The sequence below is a fragment of the Trichosurus vulpecula genome, chromosome 3, assembly GCF_011100635.1.
Source record: "Trichosurus vulpecula isolate mTriVul1 chromosome 3, mTriVul1.pri, whole genome shotgun sequence".
Classification (NCBI taxonomy): Eukaryota; Metazoa; Chordata; class Mammalia; order Diprotodontia; family Phalangeridae; genus Trichosurus; species Trichosurus vulpecula.
The window spans coordinates 432,134,031-432,155,899 of record NC_050575.1 but is presented as its reverse complement, the minus strand read 5'-3'; the positions used below and the strand labels follow the sequence as shown (position 1 = coordinate 432,155,899).

Genomic DNA, 21,869 nt, shown 5'->3' with positions numbered 1-21,869 from the left:
TAATTGAAAAGTGACTTTGACAAGCATTCATTAGTTGTTTACCGTGTGCCAAGCACTATGGTAAGCACTGGAGATACAGAAAGGGGCCAGAATCAGGCCCTGCTCCCCACTGAGGGGAAGATGGACTGGAGTCAGGAGAGATATGAGGCAGATCAGAAAGGGCCATTAGAGTGATCACTGGTAACTTTGGAGAGAATAGTTTCACTTCTGATGAGGTCAGAATCCATCCTGCTGAGAGTTAAGGAAAAAGGAACTAAAGGCATTATTTTAGGTGACCTTCCCAAGGAGTTTAACCATGATGGGGGAAAGATGTAGGACAATAACTAGAGGGGCGCTAGGTGGCGCCAGAGTGCATAGAGTGCTGGTCCTGAAGTCAGGAAGACTCATCTTCCTGAGTTCAAACCTGCCCTCAGCCATTTACTAGCTGTATGACCCTGAGCAAGTCACTGAACCCTTTTGCTTCAGCTGCTCATCTGCAAAGTCGGAGAAGGAAATGACAAGCCATTGCAGTATTTTTATCAAGAACACCCCACCTGGGGTCACGAGGAGTTGGAGTGACTGGGACAGGACTGAAACAACAGAACCACAAAAGCCAGTGGGGATGGACAGATGAAGTGAGGGCGTGCCTACAGACAGCGGAGAGGCAGCTTGTGCTGGGGAAGCCGAAGATCAGTGAAGGAGAAGATGGGATGGAGTGGCATTCATTGTGTGGGTTTTGCCTTCTTTGAACGGAGAAGGGTCACTTCTTCATCTGAGACAGGTGAAGGAGGGGATAAAGAGAGCATTGTGAGATGAGGAAGCCACAGGAGGGAGCTCTTGGCAGAGGGTTGCAGGTTTTGTTTTTTTTTTTAGTGAAATATGAGGGAAGGTTCTCAGTTGAAGGTGGGGGTAGGAGAGCCACAGGCTAGAAAGTTTTGGAAAATGTAATGTGGTGAGTGGGATAGTGACCTGATTGCCTTACCACAGCGAGGGCCTTTACCAGAGCGACATTATACAACATAAATTTATAGTAGATCCAGGCAGCGCCATTTCATGAGTTTCTCAATCTTTATTCAGTAACCTGTGAGTAGGAGGGAAGGCAGTGAGGATGAGAGTAAGCCATGGGTGAGGTTTGGCAAGGCCAGAACATCAATAGATAGGATAACTGGGCAAAAATTCTCATGGTTGGGCTATGCAAATAGATTAAAAGTGACAATACGACCCAAATTAACCAGTCAAGCTACCAAAGGGATACTTTATAGAGCCAGAAAAAAAGAATAAAATAAAAAAGTGGGAGGAAAGGGGGCATGGCTGTAATAGACCTGAAATGCTATTACAAAGCAATAATTGGCCAAAATTTCATGGTACTCATTAAAAATAGGAAAGTTGCTCAGTGGAATGAAGTAGGTACACAAGACCCAGAGGCAGTCAAACATAATTTTTGCTGTACCTAAGAATTCCAACTGCAGTGGAAAGGATGCACTTTATGCCAGAAATAGTCTGGCAGTAATTTTGTTTAGACTAGCACCTCCTACCATGTATCATGTAAGTTCCAAAAAGATGTAAGAACTAGATATAAAAGATCGTATCATAAACAGACTTGAAGAGCCATTGAGGAGATACATCTCACAACTATGGAGAGGGGTTAAGTTCTTGAACAAATGGGGAACAGTAAGGAACACGGGAGACAAGGGATAGACAGTTTTGGTTACTTAGAATTTAAAAAGTTTTTGAATCAATGCATTGAGAACTAGAAAGGAAAAAGTTAACTGTGAAAAAGGTAGCACATTTACCTGTTACTTTGGATACAGGGAACTGATTAAAATATATGAGAACCAGTGTCATCCCCCGTTATACAAATGGAGCTGCAGAGTGAAGCATTCATTTTCAGATATACCCCCAGCATGGAGGTTCATCTTGCTCAGTTGTACTTATTTGTTACAATAGAGGGATTTTATTAATTTTTTGGTTGGAGGTGGATTTATGAAAGGCATCGGGGGGCAATAATCATAATATCAAAAGAAACAAAAGAATGTCAGTCAAACATTAAAATACACAGAAAAGAGAGCAGGAAAGTTAGAAGGGGACATAGACAAGCAGTTATTGGAAATTATTGTTAAATCCAACGTGTAATTAAAAATCTACATTTCAGTTTTAGGGAAATATTCATGTTTTCTGATGTTTGCCAAGTTAGTGATAATAATTAAAAAAAAAAGAATTAAAAAATGGAATGGGGGCATAAAGGAATAAGAACCATTTAATGTTATCTGTTTCATGAGTTGCTGTGGCCAAAGAATTTATATTCAGATGTCATCCTGCTGCTGAGAAATCCTTCTGTACTTAGCGAAGCTTGTCTTGGAGTAGCATATTTAGTATGTTGTACTCAAAGCCTTTTTAGCATGGGAGAACTTCCTGGAGTTTGTATTTCTGGGGCATAGTCTCCAAGAATCTAGGGTCTCTACCACATCATGATGAAGAATTGGGGGTAGGATTCTGAATAAATGAAACTCAACAGTGGAAAGTTAAAAATTCTGTATTTTGGCCCAGTGAGCGCGGTACCATGGTAGAGTGGATGGAGATCTGGTCTTGGCATCAGGTAGATTCATGTCTAAGCCCTAGTTGGGTGTCTGTGGACCAAATTGCTTAACTTTTCAATGATTTGAGCAACTCTCGAGACTATTAGTTACAGGCAGTTTCATTTCTGGTGAACTCATCCCAGGCAGTTCTCTACACTTCTGAAATCACAATTTTTTTCTTTGCTTCTTCGCCCCCAATTTTATCTATAACCATAATAATAATAATATAATAATAATAAGCACAGGATAGGAGAAAACCTGGGTTAATGGCAGTTTGCATTTTATTTTTAAAAGGAAGTCTTGAGATTTTTACTTGATTACAAAGCTAAATATGAGTCAGCAGTGTGATGTGGTTGAAACTTTACAATTTGGCCAATATTGGGGGAATTTTTTAGTTAGTAGGTCTGTTAGAAAATTGATTCCCTTGTGAGATAATTCTTATTCACTGGGAATGTTCTTAATGTTAAGGTGGAGATGTTCGCTGAGCACTTAGGCTACTCTAAAAATTGTAGTTGGTTTAGCCTGGGGGGAAGTCCATTCCATCACTTCTTTCCTATTTGCACTCTTGGTAATCTCATTTATTCTCTCTGTTCAGTTATCACTTCTACAGTTTGCCTCTAGCAGTAACAGCAGTAATGATGATAGCTAACACTTATATAGCCCTTACTGTGTTCCAGGCACTCAGTGCTTTGCAAATATCATTTCATTTGATCCTCAGAACAGCCCTGGGAGGTGCAGTTATTATCCCCGTTTTACAGATGAGGAAACTGAGGCAAACACGGTTAAGGGCCTTCCCCAGGCTTACACAACTAGTAAGTGTCTGGGGTTGGATTTGGGCTCAGGCTTTCCCAACTCCAGGCTTGGTGCCATGGACATGGTGCCTCTCAGCTGCCTTGATGTAATATATGTTAAATATGTTTAGCACCATTTGCTCCTCTGAAATCCAGCTCTGCACCTTTCACACCAGCATCTCAAAGTCAGAGTGTCTTTAGCCTCTGTAGAAGGTGCTACCATCCCGTCAAGGAGGCTTCAGATCTCCACATCTTCTGACTCTCACACTTCTTGTCACTCCCGTGTGCACTTTGTTGCCAACTCCTTTTGCTTATACCTCTAATATCTCTTGTAATATCTGTTTCTCCTTGCTCGTGCCACCACCATCCCTAATAGGCCCAATCATTTAATCAGCAAGCCTCTATTAAATGCCTTCTAATCGCCTCTCCTGGAGTCAGAAAGACTCATCTTCCTGAGTTCACATCTGGCCTCAGAAACTCACCAGCTGTGTGACCCTGGGCTAGTCACTTAACCCTGCTTGCCCCCATTTCCACATCTGTAAAATGAGCTGGAGAAGGAAATGGCAAAACTAGTCTGGTATCTCTGCCCAGAAAACCCCAAATGGGATTTTGATGAGTTGGACAGTGGTGGAAAGGATTGAACAACAGCATACCCCAGCAAGTTAGCACAGTGCTTGGCACACGATAAGTACTTAATAAATGTTCATTGGCTGGAAGCTTGGAAGAGTTCAGTTTTAGGCATGCTGAATTTGGATGTCTCTGGTACATCCAGTTTGAAATACCCAGAAGGCAGCCGATGATTTGGGACCGAAGTTCAGGGGAAAGTGGAAATTGGTGAATAAATCTGGAAATCATCTACCTAGACATCATAATTTAACCTATAGAACTGATGAGGTCCCCAGGAGAGAGTGTATAGAGAGACAAGAGAGGAGGGCCAAGGACGAAGCCTGGGGGAGTGCTAGCAATGATGTTAGGGTGGTGTTAGCCATCTCTCCCATTTATGCTTCACTTAGCTGTCCAAGTCGGGGTGATGCTCACCCCCTGAGTCACTCTGCCTGAAAACCCCTAGGCCCCAATACAAATTGCTGAGCCTTGCTGCGTGCTAGGGGTCTTCTCCTGCAAACTTAAGTAGGAATGGAGGCCACTAATCCATGCATAAAGATCCCTGCTAGCCACATAATTGACTTAGTTTTAAAATGTAATCGTATATGTTTTGTTGTATTTTTACTTCTTTTGACTCTGGGTTGGACAGCCACTGGTGGTGGTGTGGGCTGCGTGTGGCTTGAGGCTGTGTTTAACACCTCTGCTTTGTAGCTCACTCTCTAGGCTGATTCATGTTACTCTCTTTGAAGCTCTGTACTTCCAGACAAACCTGAGTACTTGTTTCCAAAATGAACGTGCTCCTTCTGCCTCAATGCCTCATGCCTAGAATGTATTCCCTCTCTACCTCTGCCCTTCAGAATTCTATTCTTTGAGATCCCCAGCAGGTGCTGTTTTTATATAGCCTTTCCTTGAGTCCATGGCTGAAAGTGTCTTCTTTTCTCAGATTTTCTTGGACCACTCTGGATTTGCGTCCTTGCATTAGTCTCTGCCTTTTCTCTTGATTGTTACTTAAAGTTTGGGAATTTGTATATAGGCTTTTTGAACCTCAACATTTTATTATCGGCTCATTCTTTTATTTTTGTCTCACGAATTTTTAGGTGTCTCAACTGCTATTCTTCCTTCTTTCTATCTATTCTTATGGTATCTTATTCTTACCAGACTGTGTTATATATACTTCCTCTCTGGCCAGTAATCTGTCACCCCTATATTTTAAACTGTGGACCAGGAGTCAGGCAACAAGCATTTATCAAGCAATTACTGTGTGTTAGGCACTGTGCAAAATATTGAGGATGCAAAGAAGGTCCAATACGTAGTCATTGCTCTCAAGGAGCAGCCGTGAGGAGACATTCTAATGGAGGAGACATTGTGCAGGCTGGTATGTTCATATAAGGATCTGCTGTTAAGAAGTCCAGACTTCATTCTCACATGCTTCTCTATCCCTTCCTTGCCTTCAGTTGGCCATGGTGAAGAAAATGACTTGAATCTATAGACTTCAGTCTCTTGCCCAAGATTTCACAATGACTTGCAGTACTACTGACAGTGTCATTTGTACCCACATGAATCATCACAAGTGGGTAGTTTTCATCTATCCTGAGAAGTCTAGATTCTATGCTGTTTCTTAGATGCGTGCTCTGGGAAGGCAGCAGACCTCCCTCTTTGTTACCAGGACAACAAATAGCTTCTTTCAAGATGGAATCAGCCTCGGTTCTTATAGACCATCAGCCGTCTCAGCCCTTTCAGTTGGATGAGTGGAACCATGAACTCCAACACCTCCCTTAAAGGAGGGGGCCTTCCTTGGACTTTTCCATCCTGACCCTGCATCTCCTCCGCAGCAGCTCCAAGGACGCAGACGCCCTCTTTTTGCCCTTTCTCCTCCCACTCTACCACATGCTTATAAGGGAGGACTATTTTCCCTCCTCCATCTCAGACTCCTCCTGGTTGATCGGGTGAAGCCTTTCTTCTGTTGCCATTAAGACGACTTCCATCTCACTCTTGTGCTATAAGAAGTGATGGTCAGGATGGCTTCAGGAAAACCTGGACTTACAGCAGGACCAGGAGCATAATTTACTTGGTAACAGCAATATTTTAGTGATGATCCGCTGTGAAAGACTTGGCTGCTGTGATGAATATCATGGTCCAGGATGGAGCTGATGAATAATGAGTGTGGAGTGAAGTAGACTTTTTTTTAAACTTTCTTCCTTTTTCTTTCTTTTATTGTGTTTCCTTTTTTCAGTGTGGCTAATATGGAGAAAAGTTAGCCATTCATCATCAGGATGCGGAAAAAAAGAGAGAAGAATTGATTCTCCCTCCCAGTGCGGAGTGTGGAGAGGCACTTTTCTGGTCTCTTTTCCCTCTTCTCCACAGAGGAGTTGAGTGCATTTTCACTTCCGTTCCCTCTACTCGCCACGCTGGTCAGGATTTCCATCCTCGTGTCCCGTGGGCTTTGTTTACCTTTTATTGGTCTGATAAGGTGGATACCAGTTGTCCATTTCCCTCCTTATGTGACCAGCCTGTTTTCTTTTTGGATTATAGATTTACTTCATCACATCTTGTACGCTTGTAGTTTCTTGTTTGCTCTGTATTACAGTTCTTCACTTCTACCATGCAAATTATCACTTAATCTTTAGTGATCAAGGACTGACAGTTATAATATTGGAGAATATTGATTTTAAAGTGATGGGCCTTTGGAGCAGGAACCATTAAAGGAGCTTTGCAATGTCTCGAAGGCCATTCAGCTCACTCTCTTTTCTTTTTAAAAAATTTTTTTTTATTTTATTTTTTCAAGGAACCTGGGTTTGAGTAACTTGCAGAGGGTCACACAGCTAGTAAGTGTCAAGTGTCTGAGGCTGGATTTGAACTCAGGCCCTCCTGACTCCAGGTGCTCTATCCACTGTGCTACCTAGCTGCCCCATTCTTTTTCTTCTGTTTAATTCTGGCCCTAGTTTTTTGCAGTCTATTCAAAATATAAAGACACGCACACCTATAGACACTAATAAGATGACCTCTCAATGTGGTCTGTCACGTGTATCATAGACATCTTAATTTGACAGAAGGCATTCTTTATTCACTTGGTTTTTTCTGTGCATACAGTTGGGGAAAACCCTTTTGTTTGGTTCTGGATCTCGTCCAACAGGCTCTGCAGTATTGTGGGGCTTGCTGTATCCAGCATGATGTCATCCTGAAACAGGAGCATGTGGAAGACTTCACTATCCATTGGGAATTAACCTGTGTGTGTGTGTGTGTGTGTGTGTGTGTGTGTGTGTGTGTGTTTTATGTTCCTATTATCCTATTGTTCATAATATTCTAATTCTGCTTGTAGTCAAACACATTGTTATTCTTAGGACTTTGTCTCTTTTGTTTCTAAAAATTGCTAGTTAATGATATTTTTGTGGCTTCTTACATGTTTCCAGTTTAAGTCTCTTTTTGAACTATAACCAAAGCTGGATTTGTGGATCATGACTTTAAATCACAAGTGACCTTCCTTTCCCTGAAAACATTTTGTCACATTTCAGGGTCCTGAGATTCATAAAGAACTGTTTAACAACTAATAACCATCTTTAATATCTGCTAATATTTTTGTGTTCTCAAACTTTGCAGCCATTGAGGACACGAGTGGCTCCCCCTGTATTCCTTTGCTGGCATCTTCTCCAACCCACAAGGTTTGGGATGAGACTCTGTTTCAGCAGAGTGAGCTGGAGTTCGTGCCTTTGAGGTGAGATGGCTTTTCTTACAGCTCTTCTCCTATTTTTCCTTGCTCTTGTGAGCTATGGATTTTCCTAGCAGATTTTTTTTTAAAACAGATATTAATAACTTGGGCCTAAGAGAACATCCAACATTTACTCAGTTACCATTTTCTCTATTGTGGATAATACAGGCCCAAATAAGATTTGTCATACTTAGAAAATGACCAATCTAAAATGTGAAAAGAAATGTCTCTTTACTTTAAATTTAAAAAGAAAGCAAAAAAGTTTATGCTGCTTTTCAGTTTTTCAGGCTTTTCTTTGGTTCAGATCACACTTTGGTTTTTCCTAGAAAGCCCTGCCCTTCAGGCCTCATTTGATAACTAGTCTTCTGGTTGGGACAGGTACTTTCCTCCTCTTGAGGAGACAAGAGGAGTCGTCATCTTCTTCTCATCTCCTATGAAATGTCCCTCTAAATTAGGAGGAAAACATTAAATAATGTTTTCTTTAAATAAAGTTAGGATATCTGTCCCCAGTGAATGTGGTCCTCCCAAGCAGTTGCTGTGAAGAAGACACCATTTGTGTGTGTGTTTCTGTCCCTTTGGGGGACTGTTAATCCCACAGTGCCCTACATGCTTTTGGAACTCCCCCACTTCAGAACCTCTCAACACAAGAAAATTAATCTCTCTACTTTGCAGTCCCTGGAGAGGGTTCTATATACATAGTTGGCTCTAGGTTGCTGCTCTTGGGCTTTGGCTACATAAGCTCATTGTATGGTGTCCACTTTTTTTGAGAGCACCACCTGTTTTCAGAAGATGATAAATCTAGAAGTGTGTTGATATATTTCAGTAAATTCCATGTTCTTTTAAGATAGCAGATGAATTAATGCTTCTTTTATGGAGGAAACTGGATGCTGTTTAAAATAGGATTTATTTTGAAAAGAAATAATGAATTGGACAATCTTGGTTTTTGTTCAACTCTGAGATTCTCTGTTTTGTGAAAACGTGAATACAGGTGCTTGTTGAATGAATGAATATTGAATTGAGTTAATATTAACTATTATAGTGGTAGAAATTTTAGGTACTATCATTTTGAGTTTCTCTTTAATATAGAGAATCAGAGTTTAGAAAAATTAAAATAAGCATCCTGACTCCCTTGTTTTAGGGGGAAAAAAGATAGTTGGTAGAATAGCAGTCACTGTTTATAAATGATGGGTCCCATTTAATCAATCAGTATTTTAAACTTGCTTGAAACGATGGAAGGCATTGTGTCCCTTTGAGCCTATTTACAACATAGTCCTATTTATTATCTGTATGACTCTCACTTTGGAGATGGCTTAGAGTGGAGTGGAGAAGAGGACTGGATCTAGTCAGTGACCCCACTTTTTAATCCTGGCTTGATAGCTTATGGCTGGAGGGAATTTGGGTGAGGCCTTTGACCTGCCTGGGCAGGAAGGGACTGGACTAGCTGGTCCCTGAGGTCCTTTCCTTTCTGCCTCTTTTTATCTCTGACCCTATGAGATAGATAGTGTCTGTGTTCATATTTGAAAAGAAAATGTTTTATTGCTCACCCTTTTTATTTTCATAATGTCTTACCAGGGGGATTCCTGATCTATCTGAAGTTTCAGAATCGCGTTCCAGACATTCACAAGTCAATGAAGCCTTGTTTCCATCCTCCTCTGAAGGGCCCTCTGACTTCTGTGACAACCATCCCAGCCTGAGTACTCATAAGACAGTCGAGATCAGCACCATCGCCTCTTATGAGACCGGTGTTGCGTGTCCACGTTTCCCTCGTCAACAAGCGTACATTTACACCAACAAAAAGTCTACTTCTTCACCTGATACGGGTGATGAGCTTTCCAGATCATATGGAAAAGATGGCGTTGAAACCCTTGATTCTCACATGTCACTGAGGACATGGGAAACTACCCAGAAGCTGGAAACATTTCCATCCAGGCAGGACCAGAGCGTGCTCAAAGATGATGGTGTTTCTCCTTTGGACTGCAGACTTTCACATTCTTCCCTTCTTCCTTGCTTAGAAAAAAACAGATTAGGTTTTTCTTCACCTTCAGATCGCTCTATTTGTGAGAGTTTCAAACTTGATTTTTTGAAATCAGATGAAAGCAAAGTTGCAAGATTGGGGGATATATGCTCTCTACATTTTAAAGGAGAGATCTCTTCTAAGTTTATGTCTCATTCCTTGTTCCCTACATCTTCACAATGCCAGTCTGTGCAGAATTCTGTAGGTCCTAATGCGAATTCTGTAAAACTGTCAGTACACAGTGACAGCACTAGAGCAGGATCTTCTGGTATTGCTTTTCATTCTGGCTTCCAGCATTCTGATAGATTTAAGTTGGATGACATGTCAAAGCCAGGCCCAGACAAAGGTTTTGATGCTAATAAAACTATGGCATTCCATGAGGTTGTGGCTTCTATAGAGCCAACAGCAAGTAAAAACAGCTCTGCTGCTGTTCAGGATTTATTAGGTGTTAGATCAGATCAGAAACAAACCATTTCTCCCTTGAGTTCTCAAACTGAAAAATCATCACCAGGACAACCAACTCAACCATCTCCTTCGGTATTTCCAGTCCAAAATTTCACTCCAGTACCATCTCTGAGGTCAGCTCCTGCCACTTCAAAACTTCAGTTTTCTTTTGTTTCCTCAAATGAAGAATTAGCCAACCCCAATCCAAGAAACCTTGCTGTTTGGAAACCACAGTCACCTTCAGGTAACCAGGATGTAAGCAGTGAGTCTACTGAGAAGCCTCTTCCTTGTTTGGATACCATGGGTACTTCTGGAGATCTGCCTTATGTTTCACCATTAACTCAGACTTATTCTCCTACTTTAGTAAATATTATGCGTTATGATATTTCACGTAGTTTTCCGATTCCAGGTGAAGCTTCTCAGCCTCTGGCATCATTTAAGGACACTACACTTGGGACAAATGCAGTTATGAAGGATGACACCAATATTAAAAGTTCACAACTCTATGGAAGTGGCATTATATCCAGCGGAAGAGTTGCTGAAATGCTAAGAGACGAGAAGTATAACATGAAGGACCTACCAGAGACACGGGAGCCTTCCCAGAATGACATTGAACCATCTGGGGGCTCAACATTCCCTTCTGGTTTGACTGACCAGGTCAGAGATGGTGCCTCAGAGCGCAGCATTCCTCCTTTGACTTTTTCCCAGGCAAAGTCCCACAAGAGCACATCCACCACTGACAGCAAACCAGTCCCTGCAGAACTATTGCTCGCCGATGCAGAGGTCAAGGTATACCAGGATCGCACTTCACAAACATCACCGGAGAGAAAGGTAAATAAACCATGAAGAGAAGCCTCTTGACTTTGATCCAGTTTGGTAGATTTAAGTAAAAAGGATTATGCTCTATGGGAGTGAGGGAGTAATTGAACAGAAAATAATGGGGAACTGGATGAGAGGCTGGAAAAGAAAGCCAGAGGTTAATGTTGGAAGTATAAATGTAGCTGCTTCTGTGGGCACCTGAGTTTTCATCATGGTCTAACTTAGAATAATTTGAAGCTGAGAGGAACAAAAGAGTTTGCTTAGTCCAGCTTATCTTTGAGTATGGGAGAAACGGAGGTTCATAGATGCTGATTGGCCCTAATTGTAAAATTTTAAAATGGGAGCTGTGATCTTCAGTTTACCATGAACATTAATAATACTACCAGCGACAGGGCTCTTGACAACCCGCTGATGAACCAAATCAGGGTGGGGGTTTGCTTGCCCCTGGGAATTTCTCCTGAAATGGTGATTTGGTCCAAAGGAGAAGACTTGTGTCTGTGCGTTAATGTCCTCCGCATAGGCCTGTCCGTTCTCAGGTGTTGTACTGAGCTGCACCATTCATTGTCTTCCATGCAGAATATCACTCGGTGTTGGAGTTGGATCCTGGCCATTTAACACAAATACATTTTAAGTTCCACAGACAAATAGAAGCATTTAGAAATAGAGATGAGAACCAAAGAAAACCTAAATGATTGAACATACTGTTTCCTGATTATTAAGCCTGGCACACAAAGCGCTTGACAAACGCTTGTTTCCTCCTAGAAGAAAAGACGAACGTGGGGGGTGTTTGGGGCCCTGAGCTGTCTTCCACTTCTCTTCTGCTTTCCTAATGTGGTCTTATTGCTGTTGTGCTTACATTTAATTACCTAGTTGTCACCTTTATTTGTTTTCTTGCTTTCAATTAATTCATTTAAGTCTTCCCACATTTCTTTGAATTCTTCATATTGGTTATTACAGAGAAACAGGTTCAATAGAATTTATATACTGTAACTTAGTCATGACTTATTATTATTTCTGGAGTTTTGGTAGTAGAGATAGTGTTTCTGGGAACTTTTTTTGGGGTACATAGAGGTCTTTTCTTTTTCCTGTTAATGACTGGCTTAGGAAGTAATCCAAGCAGTAGGATTTTGGCCTGACATATTTGTTTAAACTTTATTAAAACTCAGCACGTAATGTTATTTTTCTCTTTGAAAAGGTGGAACCAATTCACAGTTCCACCAGGAGTGTGCTAATGTGCCTGAACTTCATGTCAGTGTTTCAGCTTAGATTTGTCATTTATTGTTGCAGATACCTTCAGTGATAGCTAACCTACCTTTCTGCTCTCCTTGTAGATGAATTGTTATGGCTGGGAAAAGTGTATCACCTGATAGTTGATGAGGTTTTCTGGGCACTCTCCTCTCTCTCTCTTCTCTCTCTCTTCTCTTTCTCCTCTCTCTTCTCTCTCTCGCTCTCTCCTCTCACTCTCCTCTCTCTCTCTCTCCACCCCCCTCCTCTTGCTCTCCCCTCTCGCTCTGTCCTCTCTCTCTCCCCCGCTCTCTCCTCTTGTGCTCTCTCTCCCTCCCTCTCTCTCAATATGTGTACATACCTTGAAGATATAGATTAGTAAAAAATAATACAACAATTTCCTGTCACGATGGAAGGGCTCAGGGCATATGTCAGTTGTCTGAGAACCAGCTCAGCCAGGTTTGGAGAGGCTCATCCCTAGATTGGCTTCAGGGCAGTGAGTTTTTGGCCACCACGGTTCTTGTCTCTGGGTCTCCCTGTTGGTGCCCAGTCTGAAAGGGCTGAGGGTGCTCATGGGCTTTATTTCAGTACGGTTCTCTCCTCCTTAGATACCCATCCACTCCCAGGGGTCACCGTATTAATGCTGGACTTCAGACCTTGAAACTCCTGAGCTCAGGGGATCCTCCAGGCTCTGACTCCCTGGTAGCATTGATTGGTATTCAAGGGGTTATGATCCACACTAGAGACTTTGTAGCAGTGAGGTGACAGGTCATTGGAGTATGGAGGTAAATTAAAAGTGTTTCCTCGTGCCTTTCTTTTTATTGGAATAGAAGACAAGCCTCTTGAGAAGGGTACTTGTTGTTATCTGTCCCTCCTCCGTAGCTCAGTACCTTGTACGCAGCAGCTTTTCAACATCTGGGTGTTAAGTGAAATGATTGAATTCCATCTAGGGAACTTCCTGCCTTGATTACATTCTAGAGTTCCCTTCTAGAAGGGAAGGTGGAATGAAGGGAAGTGTGGTGCTTTTTTCTTCACTCCAGCAAAAGGAAGAGAGAAAATTTGTCTAGGTTGCTAGTTTTTTTTCCTATTTTTCTTATGGGCTACAAATAATTTTTAGACATTTCTGGCTTGTTTTGAGACAGCTAGGAGGGGGTACAGTGAATAGAGTGCCGGGTCTTGAGTCTAGAAGACCTGAGTTCAAATCCAGCCTCAGATACTTACTAGATTTTGTATGACCCCGGGCAATCATTTAACCTCTGTTTGCCGCAGTTTCCTCAACCGTAAAATGAAGATAGTGATAGCGCCTACCTCTCAGGGTTGTTGTGGGACCAAATGATAGAATATTTGTAAAGTGCTTCTCACCCCAGTGCTGGCACGTAATAGGTGCTTAACAAATGTCTTTTCTATTCCCATTCCTCTTAATTGCATTACACAGAAATTTCAACTTATTTTTCTTTAAATTCTTTTTAAAAAATTCTTTATAATTCTTAAAGAATTCTTAAATATTTTGAAAGATCTTACAGAGTATGAGGCCCCACAAAATCAGAGGACAGTTCCTGATTTTCAAAACAGAAACAGGTAGGAGAATGTAGTGAGTGTGCAAGCTTTAGTTGAGCAAATTCTGCTGGGATTGCCAGCAAGATTTTAGAAAGTGTTGATTACTGCACTTCTAGCGAGGAAGCAGTAATCACAAATAACCAGAATGGCATCATGGTAGATTCACTTAATTCCCTTTTTTGACAGGGTGACTAGATGGTAGCTTGGGGGATGATACAGTTAGAGTGGGCTTTCCTCTTTAACAAAGCATTTCATAGGCCACTTCCCCAGGAGAGAGCAGAGTGCCTAGGCCCATTCTGACCAGCGATCAGTCTTCATATGCCTTACTCCCTCTGTTTCCTCTTGATCAAGATGCTCTGTCTCCTGACTCTGCCTCTCCCCCATTCCTGGGGCGTTCCCTCTCTCTCCCTCCTCCCTTTCCTCTCCTCTCCCTCTCCCCTTCCTCACCTTTGCCTCCTGGCTTCTTTTGCCTCCTATCATTAAGGGTCTTGTAGAATCATGCTCCATTTTACTGGGTACAATGCTTTTGAATCTAAGCTTAGGATCTTTGCCTTGTGGAGCTCCTCAGAGTGAGGGCCACAAAATGTTGGATGATTCTTTTCGGCTGTTCGCAGTGTTTTGATCTGTAATGTTCCTGAGAGTTTTTATTTTGGGGTTTCTTTCAGAAGCTGACTGGTAGATTTTATTTTCATATCGCCCTTTGATTTTAAGGGATTTGGGCAGTTTTATTTTATGATTTCTTAAAATACAATCCTGGTGTGGTGACACATGCCTGGAGTCTTAGCTACTGGGAAGCTGGAGGCTGGTGAATCCCTTGAATTTGGGATTCTAAGCTGCAGTTGAGCTAGAGCTTGGCCAGATGTCCACACTAAGTCTGGTGCCAATGTGGTGAGCTCCCTGGAGTAGAGGAGCTCCTGGCTAACTAGGGAGAAGCAAACCAGTCCAGGCTGGAAAAGCAGAGCAGACTGAGGATTGGGATCAGTGTTGGGATCAGGCCTGTGAGTGGCTGCTGCATTTCTAGCCTGAATGAAATGGACAAAATCTAAAAAAAAACAAAAAAAGATACCTAGGCTCCTTTTTCAGGTATTTGAGTGATTGTTAAATCATCTCTCCTTGATCTGTTTTCCAGGTTTTATATATGGGATGCCTTACATTTTCATTATTTTTTTTTTGTCTTTTGACTTTGTTTTAATATTTCTTGTTCCAGGAACAAATATTTATTTATTTACTAATTAATTAATTAATTGAATTTTTTGGAGGGGGAGGGCAGGGCAGTTGGGGTTAAGTGACTTGCCCAAGGTCACACAGCCAACAAGTAGGTCAGATGTCTGAGGTTGGATTTGAACTCGGGTCCTCCTGACTCCAGGGCCTGTGTTCTACTCGCTGCGCCACCTAGCTGTCCCAGTAATATTTATTAAGTACCTACTATATGCCTGGCACCAGATACAAAGACAGAAAACAGTCCCTGCCCTCAGGGACCTTGTAGTCTAATGGGAGAGACAGCATGCAAACAACTCTGTGTAAACTGTATATGAGATCAGTTGGAAATAATGAATAGAGGGAAGGCATTGGCACTAAGGGGAGACAGGAATCTTCCTGGAGAAGATTGTAACTAGGACGTGAGCCAGGAAGCAGAGAAGAGGAGGGCGAGCATTTGAGGCCCTGGGAGCTGGCCAGCCAGAGAGGATGCCTGGGCCTGAGAGGGGGAGAAACAGAAAGGAGGCCAGTGTCACCAGGCTGAAGATGGGGGTGGGGAGGAGGGGGTTGTGTGTGTGTGTGTGTGTGTGTGTGTGTGTGTGTGTGTGTGTAAATTTTAAGATTATAAAGGTAGGAGGAGACTTAGGTTATGAAAGACGTTGCTTGCCAAAACAAGAGGTTTGATTTTTGATCTGAGGGCTGATAGGGAGCCACTGGAGATTATTCAATGGGGGGCTGGGGTGACACAGTCAGATTTGCACTTAAGGAATATTACTTTAATGGATGAATGGATGGACTGGAGTTGGGAGAGACTGGAGGCAGCTAGTGCCACTAGCAGCGATCACCATAGTCCAGGTATGAGGTGATGAGGGCCTGCACCAGGCGGGGGCTGGTGTCAGAGGACAGAAAGGAGCACATGCAGGAGATAGTACAAAGGTAAAATTGACAGGCCTTGACAGGACATTGGAAATGGGGAATGAGATAGAGTTCAGGATGACTCCTAGATTTCAATCCCTAGGGACTGATAAGGATGGTGGTGCCCTGTTGAATCTAGAAGACCTGAGTTCCAATCCAGCCTTGGCCACTTACTAGCTGTCTGACCTTGGGCACTCCTCTTTTTAGAGAGAAAGATGATGTGTTCTGTTTTGGACTTGGTGAGTTTAAGATGTCTCCTGATTATTCAATTTGAGATATCTGAAATTTGTTTTGATTGACTTTATTTGCTTTTTCCAGCTTTGTGGATTTCATATTTCTTGTGTTCTTGATGGTACGGTAAAGTTGGAGTGGGAGAATGAGAAAGGGGTTTCTTGGCTGATTGAAACAAAATATATTTTTTTAAAAAATGGGAAAACTTGAGAACTCTCATCAACATAATGACCAACCACAGTTCCTGAGGACTCGTGATCAAACGTGCTGCCCACTTCCTGACAGCGGGGTGATAGACTCAGGGTGCATATTGAGACGTATGTTTTGTAGACAGAGTCACTGAGAAATTTTGTTGTGCTTGACTATACATATTTGTAAAGGTAGTTTTATTTTTTTTTACCTTCTTAATGTGGGGATGGTGTAGGAGGTTAGAGGGCAAGAAAGCTGCACTTTGAAAATAAGGTAGAATTTTATTAAAAAAAAATAGAAAATGCAAAAGTACCGATTAGGAAATTCAAGAAAAAAAAATCACATTGTGTTATTTTTGCAGCCCAGGTTAACATATAGAGGATATAGACAGAGGGATTGCAGATATTCAGGCCTGGGTTTTCTGAAAAACATCAGTATGGAGCTTTCTTGCCCATACACAGCAGTATACCAGGGCCCATCCTGGAGCAGAGAACAGGAACCACTGCTCTGAGCCACCAGCCCTGGGGTAGACTGATAAAGGGACTTGCATGTATGGTTGGGGAGGTGATCCAAGGTGAGGAGTAGATGCAGGTTGGGTGACTTCTTTATTTACTCATTCTTCCAGCTTTCCTTTCTGATTTTGGTCTTTAGGGTCAGGGTTGGGTTCAGAGCTGCCCAGATGCTTCTGGTGCCGACCTTGGGTCTCCCAGGCCAGCCCTGGAAGTGGTGCCTGGTCTACAGTAAGTGCTTAAGGAGTGTGAGATGACTGACAAAGGACTCTTTCAGTGTGAGCTGACCAAAGGTCCCACGACATGGGTTTTCTTGCTGCCTCTGTATGGGTGATGAAACCGCCTCCACGAATTCCTTTTTTTCCCTCTTTCTGCGGGTATCATTTCACTGCTTCCCTTTTTTTGGTGCCATGTATGGTGAGAAATCAAATTGAGGTGATTCAGTTCCTCTAGTGGTAGGCTGTCCTGTTATTGGTCATCGGACAAGTACTAACAGCTCAGTTAAAGTTTATTGAGTATCAAGATCGTTGTGATTCTTAGCACTCTCTGTCTGCTTTACCTTTGTCATTCCCCCTGGGTACGGAGATCTATTTTGTCTGTCTTTGTTTCATGGGCTGCCAAAGTCAAGGATTGGTCACACAGATGGCAGTTTATTATTGAGGAGCCTCTTTGTACCTGATTAGGGTGGTGCCTGGAGAATAGGCCCAGTTTTGTTCCCGAGACCACATTTAGCACCTTCTTCTTAGCCTGCTAGAAACTGCCGACCTTTTGCTGTGCTGCTGATGCCTTGGAGAACCCAACATCTCCATGCCACCGTGATGAGACCTCACAGGATGACCTTGTGCTTCACTGTAAGAGAAGTAAAGCTAGAAAGTCGTTCTTGGGTGTAATGTCAAATCAGATTTCTTGTTAGAAAACCCCAAGTAATGCTTTGGTTTGACCCAAGAGTGTATCTTGGACTTCATTGACCTTAGAAGTAGTTTCGCCTCTCACATACCTCACAGGAGGAAAGATGTTGTTTTGGTGTTTTTGAGGTTATATATAGGACTGACTGGGAAGGGCCAGGTATAGTGGGAGATTCATTTTGTTGTCTTAAGTATTTGGGAAGGATTATTTATAAGGCTGTGCTATAAACCAGAAACCCTAAGTTGTGAAGCATTTTTCTGGAGGAACTTTGTTGAATAATTTGAGGCTTTTGTGGCCAATTCTATCATTTCCTATTATATACTGAATATGATAACCCATAAGGAAGGTGTAGATATAGATGAAACATTTATTAAACACTTACTATGTGCCAGGCCTTGGACTAAGTACTGGGGATTCAAATAAAACTAAAAAAACCAGTGCCTGCCTCAGGTAGCTTATATTTTAATGATAAAGAAGAGGAGCTGGCAGTGTGGAGAGGAGTAAGGCTTCTGGCAAGGAAGCAGAGAAGTGGGGAGAGGGAGGAGTGGTACCGGACATGCTGAGAGCTGGGCCTGGATGCTTCATGAAGTTGAGTTCAGGGACCCCCAGTCAGGATTGAGCCTCAACATGGAGAGGGCTCTAGGGGGAGGAAGCTGAAGAGTCAGAGTGGAGCATTTCTCTGAACAAATGAGGATTTATTAAGCCTTTCCTAGATGCAAAGTTGTGTGCTACGAGTGTAGGCTGAGGAAGGCCAGACTGGCCTTGCTCTCTCCTATTCTGAGGTAGGAGGTTTTAGTGAGAAGTCAGCTAGAAAGAAGAGAAGAATCTTCTATAATGTTATTTCTGTGGTGAGACCTTGTTCCTTTCTCTTATTGACCATTTGACAGGGCCAAGGACTTTGTTTGGCAGTGAGAATTTTCTCTTCTGGGTCTTTAGTAGCTGTGGCTGCTAAGGATGTTGGGGCTTCAGCATGAGCAAGACCAATTGTCAGGTTGCACCTGCACAGGTGTTGACTTACCTGGGTGGTGGGTGAAGTCGATGGTCTGCGCCCTTAGAGTCAGAAACTGGGGCTGTTTCCAGTGAGACCATGGGGGAAGTGGTGCTTAAAGGGGTGGCCGTTGTCAGACTCCGTTGGCGTATACCACCTTTTGTCTCTCTGTCAGGGAGCTTGCTGCTTCATTTGTTGAATTGAATGTGGCAAATTTAAAATACATTGAAAACGTATGTTGAAAATTAGAGGAGCGCAGACGTTCAGTTGTTGTGATAGAAATGCTAACATAGTCCTGGTGAATTGAGTGTGATAAAACATTCTGTATTTAGCGTCATTGTGGTCTTATCCTGCTCATGTTCCTGTGTCTAAAGTGGGTTTGATGTTTGTCTCCATCTGAAGTCATAGATGCAACATGGGCTCTAAAGTTATTGTAATGGATTTTAAATTTACTTCCTAATTTTATGTCTTTCCTCATGTCTCACCCCTTTAGGTACACCATCGCTTCATTGACTCTCGTTCATTTGTTCCTCCAATACCATGTGTTCCATTACCAGTCATAGAGCCTCCAGTACAGTGTCCTAATACGTTGGGGATATTTTATAAGAGCTCAAAGATCACTTCAAATGGTAAGTAGAATAGGAGACTTAAATCTTTTTGGAATACTAGAAAATAAGAACCATTCCTTTCCTTCCTCCCTCCCTTCCCTTTCCCTTCCCCTCCTTCTCCCCTCCTTCCTTTCTCTCCCTCCCTCCTTTTTCTCCTCTCCTTCTTCCCTTCCTCTCCCATAAGCAGTTTTCTATGATTTGAGTAACAGTTTATAATTTGGATCATACAGTCTTTTTAAAAGTTGCTTGATTTGTAAATGAAAGGATTATTGTACATGACGGTCTCCATTCAGGGGCAGGACTGCAGTGAAGCTGACGGACGTTTTTGGCAGCTCATTTGTATACTCCTGTTCATTGAACTCCTGTAAGACATGACCTATTGGTTTGACTGTGTTTCGTTCCATGATTTTAAAAATAGAAACATGGAAACCTAAAGCCTCATTAAAGTTTTAAGAGCCCATTGACTTGTAGTCAGTGATCCAAGCTCTAGCTATTAAGTGTCTACTGTGTGTTAGGCCCTGGCCTAGGTGACAATGCGGAAAAATCCCTGCCCTCAGAGAGCTTCTAGTCCATGGGGGATATGACATGTATGTATAGAGATATAGACAAAATTGATACACAGTGCTTTTGGGGGAATGACACAAACACCTGGGGAAATTAGGAAATCCTCTCCTTAAAGGTGACATTGGAGCCACGCTTTGAAGTAAACTAGAGATTCCCCAAAGTGGAGATAAGGAGAAAGTGCATTGTAGGCATATGGGGCAGCTTTGGCAAAGACAGAGAGGTGAGAGCTGGAGAGTCACTTCTGGGGATCATTAAGAAGGCCAGATTGGCTGCTCCTTAGTGAAATAAGGTTGGGAAAGTCCATTGTTCTTCCTACACTGGTGGTGGTGGCAGCCAGCATTGCCAGGGAAAGATGTCAGTGCACGTGGGACTCGTTGGATGCTTATTGTGTTGCTTGTGGTGGCACCTTGTCCTTGGGGAGAAGGGAGCCCACCTGAGAGTGGGATAATTCAGCTCTGCTCTATCGTCTGCCCATACATCTCTTGCTTTCTTGTCCTGTTGCTGATCATGCCTCACCAAAGTCTGACCTTGGATTACTCTGATCCCCTTCAAAAGCTGCTGAAAAGCACTAGAGAAAGTCATGACCCCATGGTGACTGGTCCCCTCTGATTTTATGTCACCATTCTTGTCTGGGCCCTCACTTCAGCAAGGTACTCCTTTCATACCTTCCACGTGCCCCAGTGGTTATTCCAGACCTCCTCATCCCCCCTGCAGCCTCCCGTGGTGCCCTATTCTTACTGCCTCTGAGAGGAAGATAGCATTGCATACTTGGCTGAAAGATCAAAGCCATTTGGCCAGACTCTGTCTGATTTCTTCCTTCTTTAATCATTTAGATGCCATCACCAGCTGTTTCCTCCTTTACCCCATGAAAAGGTGGCCCTTCTTGCAAGGCCTACCCTCTCTGTGCATCCTTGATCTCATCCCTTCCTGTCTTCTGTAGGAGATTCCCTTACCGCTTCCACCCCATCATCCTCATTCTTTCTCTAGAGAATTTAAACATTTTCAGAGAAAGAAAGTGTACAAACCAGAAATGAATTTCTAAAGAAGAGAAACTTTCAGGCCCAGATGGATTTGCCAGTGAATTCTGTCAACATTCGAAGAACAATAAATTCCACTGTTATGTAAATTGTAGCAAAAGAAGCTATTCTATCACATTTCTTTCGTGACACAGATGTGGTCTTGTTACTTAAACCAGGGAGAATCAGAACAGGAAAAGAAAACTTTAGACTACTATTCCTAATAAACAGATGCAGAAATTTTAAATAAAGTATTATCGTAGAGGCTAAAACAATATATTATCATGATGATGCCATATGACCAAGTTGGATTTATACCAGGAATATAGGGTTGGTTTAATATTGGGAAAATTATAAAATCAATTTACTATATTAATAACAGTCATGATTATATGAATAAATGCAGAAAAAGCCTCTGACAAAATACAATATCTGCTTCTATTCACGACACTAGAAAACACAAGAATAAATAAATGAGTCATTGTTTAAAATGATCAATATTTCATATCTAAAACCAAGAGAATTTATAACAGATAAACTGGAATCTTTTGCAGTATTTTCAGGGGCGAAACAAGGGTATTCATTGCCACCATTCCTATCTCCCACAGTACTAGAAATGTGGGCTGTAACAAAAGAGCAGAAAAAGAATCGAGGGAATAACCACAGATAAACAAGAAGCAAAACGGTCACTGTGCAGATAATAGGATAATGGACTTAAAGAGCCCGAGAGAGTCACTCTCGGTTTCTTCTAAATCCTCGGCATTTCTGTTCCTTCGCTTTAAATTTGAAGGTCTTTCTCCTGATTGTTGACAGAATGTGTTTCTGAATAAAATTGTTTTTTTTTTAAATTTTTTTTTTATTTTTAGTTTACAACACACGGTTATACATAATTTTGAGTTCCAGATTTTCTTTCCTCCCTCCCCCCTCCCTCCCCAAGATGGAATGGAATCCCATGTAACTTCCATGTATAACTTCGCATTGAATTAATTTACGCACTAGTCAAGTTCTGGAGAAGAATTATGACCAATGGAAT

At 42.2% G+C, this 21,869-nt stretch overlaps 1 protein-coding gene across 1 annotated transcript in view; it reads left to right on the top strand.

Moving 5' to 3' along the window:
- ALMS1 (ALMS1 centrosome and basal body associated protein) overlaps positions 1–21,869 on the top strand; it is a 136,583-nt gene that overhangs the window by 38,366 nt on the left and 76,348 nt on the right. The window contains exons 3-5 of the mRNA XM_036750141.1: positions 7,547–7,661; positions 9,228–10,944; positions 19,142–19,277. Of these exons, the coding sequence (XP_036606036.1) occupies positions 7,547–7,661; positions 9,228–10,944; positions 19,142–19,277 (1,968 nt within the window). The remainder of the gene's footprint in view (positions 1–7,546; positions 7,662–9,227; positions 10,945–19,141; positions 19,278–21,869) is intronic.